We start from the raw sequence: 3,680 nt of genomic DNA on the forward strand, positions 1-3,680 counted from the left end.
ACCAACACACGCATTCATAATAGTGTCTTAAGGTGGTTTGAAGATAGGATACGCTTTTGTATAAAAAGGTTTTGTTTTTCAAAAGGCTTTTTATAAGATGAGTTTTTATAACTTGGCTAAGGCCGGCCGAAGGCTTAAACCAAAAAAAACCAGACATCATTATTGAAAAGAAAAAACAATGAATATATATATATTTGGGAATGAGTTGCGTGGAATATGTTTTTTTGGGAGGCGGCAGGCGGGCGTTTCGTGGGCCCGGGCTGCTACTCGGAAGGTGGGCGGGGCGTGGGCGTCCGATGGCGAAGCCAAGCGATGATGTCCCGGAACACCCGCTCCAGGTTGTCCGAGGGCTCGCCACAGGTGAGGCCGTGCCACATGCCCGCGTACATGTTCAACGTCTTGTCCGCGCTCCTTGACACCCGGAGCAGCTGCCTACTTACGGCCGGCTCCGTCACCACATCCTCCTCCCCGTGCAACAACAGAAACGGCAAGGTCACCTACACCCCCACCCCCCCCCCCCCCCCAAAAAAAAAAAAAAAACTACTCAGAAATCGCATCTCACGCGTCCATGCAAACCAACCACGTACGACAGTCTAATTAATCACGACACTCTAAGTAGTATGTGTATAAACCTCATTAAGTCTCTCCTCCAAATACATGCTTGCATTAAGTAGCTCCAACGCAGTCCTTAGCCGAGGCTTTCCTAGGTATGTATAAGGGTTTGACCGGATCTAATCATACAACAAAACACTATGCTGTGAGCATTAAGGACAACAATGGTAATAATTACCTAATACATGTTAACAGGCTACCTCTTCCATTTGCCAATATGAATTAGTGGTGTTGTGCAAACATGAACATTGATACCTCCTCTCTTCTCAAAGGATCTTTGAAGCCGGTCTCGATGATGTCTCTTGTGGGTACTATCTTCCACGTGGGAATCACACGTGCTAGCTTTGTCAACACATCAACTACAAGTTGTGGTGGCTTCAATTTCTCAGAGATCTATATAAGCAATATATAAGCAACCCCAATGTTATTTGCGACGCGTGTGTTCTAATCATGAAATCTGTCACCACATTTTCTGAGATCTATATTATCATATGTAGTCGAAATCGAAATTGCATGCTATAGTGACTATCACATGGAGGCAAATTGATATCTTTTGTGAGGACATACACGAAGTTCCTTGCGATAATTATTATCAGATTGTATTCTCATATATATGTGTATTACCACTATAAAAGTCCACTTTTAGAGATCTAATATCATGTAATCTTCAAAACCAAATGGCATGCATAGGTGCGCAAATTAAAACATGTGGACTATTGCTAGTGCTCTCGTGATGGCTTTCATGTTCATGTGGTGCGAGAAGTGTGATGCGATTACATGCAATCTGCATGACATGTCATGTGGGTGGTGTGCATGACATGTCATGTAGTAGTTGAGATATGTACATGTCTATATTGAAACGTGTGACGGCCTGGATTGTGCTCATGTATGCTTTACTAATATATATACTAAGCATGCCTTAATCAATTACATAAATATGTTGAGCTTACTTTGCACATGGGGGCCACCAGCACTGCCCCATTCCAAATTTCCGGCTCCTTCCGATGGACGAGAAGAGCCACAGCACCTCCCATCGACTCCCCATACAGAAACCTTGGCTTACCCTCGTACTCCCCACGCTCTGTCTCAAAAATTAAACGCCTTCACATTTCTCACCACCATCATCAATTACTTAAAAATATCCAATCAAGAACTTGATCACCTAATGGAGTCCTTAAATCATCTTCTTTGCATTCAACTCGTATAAGTGCTATTCATCTAATCAAAGGTTTGATCTCCCTCATTAGCTGATCACCTAATCAACGCATGAAATCGAGTGTAGTAATGTACGTACATCAATTATATACCTTAACAAGCCGTGTCTCACTAATCACGGAATCAAAAAGCGTAGAATTAGCTATAAATAACGATAATCAATGCACCTCTTATGCTCTTGAAGAAGGCGATGCAGTCATCTACAACAAGGCTGAAGCTGCGGATGTAGCAGCGCATGCCCCCAGATTTGCCATGCCCTTCGATGTCTATTCCGAACACACCATAGCCCGCCGTAGCAAGCCTCACTGCCACCCCTGCGCTTACAATTACGGCGTTAATTAGCACGCAAAAGTCATATCATAATTGAAACGATAATTCGCATGTTAATTATCATCATGAATGGAACTTACCTTTCATGAACTCGCTGCACTCCATGCCATATCCTGCAATTTCAAAATAATGAGCAATTGCAAAAAAATATGATTTATATTTCTCCTGAAATCAACTGTCCATCTCTGTTACAATCCTATGCAGGTTAAAAAGGAAAAATCCAAATAAGTCTTTGGCAGTCGACCATGACAAAGGAAGACTAAAGCCCTGATTTCTATCCCAACAGGCAACCATCTGCATGTAAAAAGCTTCAATCCTCGAGAATTCAAAAAGAACTCCTGCAAAATTCAAGCAGTTGATGATCATCTTGCAAGTCAAAGACTAATGGATTGATTTGCTGCTATTTTAACATAGCCAATTAATTATAACTGTTAAAAGTGATAATAATACTTGGTTTACCTCTGCATAGCTTATGCTGGCCATAATGCTACTATAATTGTTGATGTTTGAGACTAGTATTAAATAATTATTGGCCCCTAAATCTGTCACGAGAACGAAGGAGATGATTCGCTCTCTGAATCGTCGTGCAGGTCTTGTTGTTATTATACATATAGACGAGTTGATCAAGACACTCACGCAAAGAATTCAACCTTCGAGGAGGACTCTAATAATATCATGTGCAGGGCGAGTCAACCAGGCCTCTATCTGCACTGGAAAAATTTAACCTAAAGTTGACAGATTAATCGATCAATAACAGAACTCAAATTAACCTACGGTTAACGGTTCGTAGTATATATATTATAATTCTCTATATGCTACGATAAGCGCGCATTGTTTACGTGTGATGGCTAACCTAAGCATTTTTGGCGTGCTTCCTTAAATAAATAAATAGATTGGCTTTTCTTCTCACAAGATGCTCTCGACATCCTAGTTCCCTCCAAGAAGCGCAAGGGCCCACTTCTACCCCATGTCATCCCACTGGGATTATGATGTACAAGGAAAATGGTCCTCCTCAATGAGCCCCACTAATCATAGCTTATTTGCCAAAAAAAAATTAAAGCAGTCAATCCATAATTATAATTATATTATTGTTTAAAGTATGTGATTGTACATAATTATGTTGTCACACGCATCATGCATGTCTGTGGTGAATATGCACCCAAAACGTTTTTTTTTGTGTGCGCTTTACAAAAAAAAAAAGACACCTTTTTATTTTTCTTTTTGCAAATTTCAAAAGTCTCTATGGTTTTAAGTTTGAGGGTAGAGGGGCCGGCTCCTCATTCTATCCCATAGAGGAATAAAAAGTAGTTTAGGGTTGCACACTTTTGACTTTGATTCTTGAGGAAAGGTTTACCGTTAAATGATCTTATCATGAAACTAAGATTTCCTTTTCAAAAACCTGAATGTATGAAAATAAGCATGGGCTTCCTTAAATAAATGAATAGATCCATTTCATGGCTTTTCTTCTCACAAGATGCTCTAGACATCCTAGTTCCCTCCAAGAAGAGCAAAGGGCCCACATC

The 3,680-nt window shown here is 40.6% G+C and overlaps 1 protein-coding gene across 1 annotated transcript; it reads right to left on the minus strand.

Annotated features, from left to right (window-relative positions):
- Positions 1 to 258: 258 nt before the first annotated feature.
- Positions 259 to 2,769, minus strand: LOC147624799 (caffeoylshikimate esterase-like). Its single transcript, XM_086818858.1, has 8 exons — positions 2,617 to 2,769; positions 2,402 to 2,495; positions 2,238 to 2,270; positions 1,995 to 2,141; positions 1,563 to 1,693; positions 868 to 1,005; positions 633 to 731; positions 259 to 497 (listed from the first exon to the last, which is right to left on the minus strand). Exons 1-8 carry the CDS (start codon positions 2,638 to 2,640, stop codon positions 264 to 266), a joined length of 900 nt encoding a protein of 299 aa, XP_086674984.1. The 5' UTR covers positions 2,641 to 2,769; the 3' UTR covers positions 259 to 263.
- Between the last annotated feature and the right edge of the window lie 911 nt (positions 2,770 to 3,680).

Source organism: Cibotium barometz, chromosome 24 (assembly GCF_041138505.1).
Source record: "Cibotium barometz isolate CiBa-2024 chromosome 24, ASM4113850v1, whole genome shotgun sequence".
NCBI lineage: Eukaryota > Viridiplantae > Streptophyta > Polypodiopsida > Cyatheales > Cibotiaceae > Cibotium > Cibotium barometz.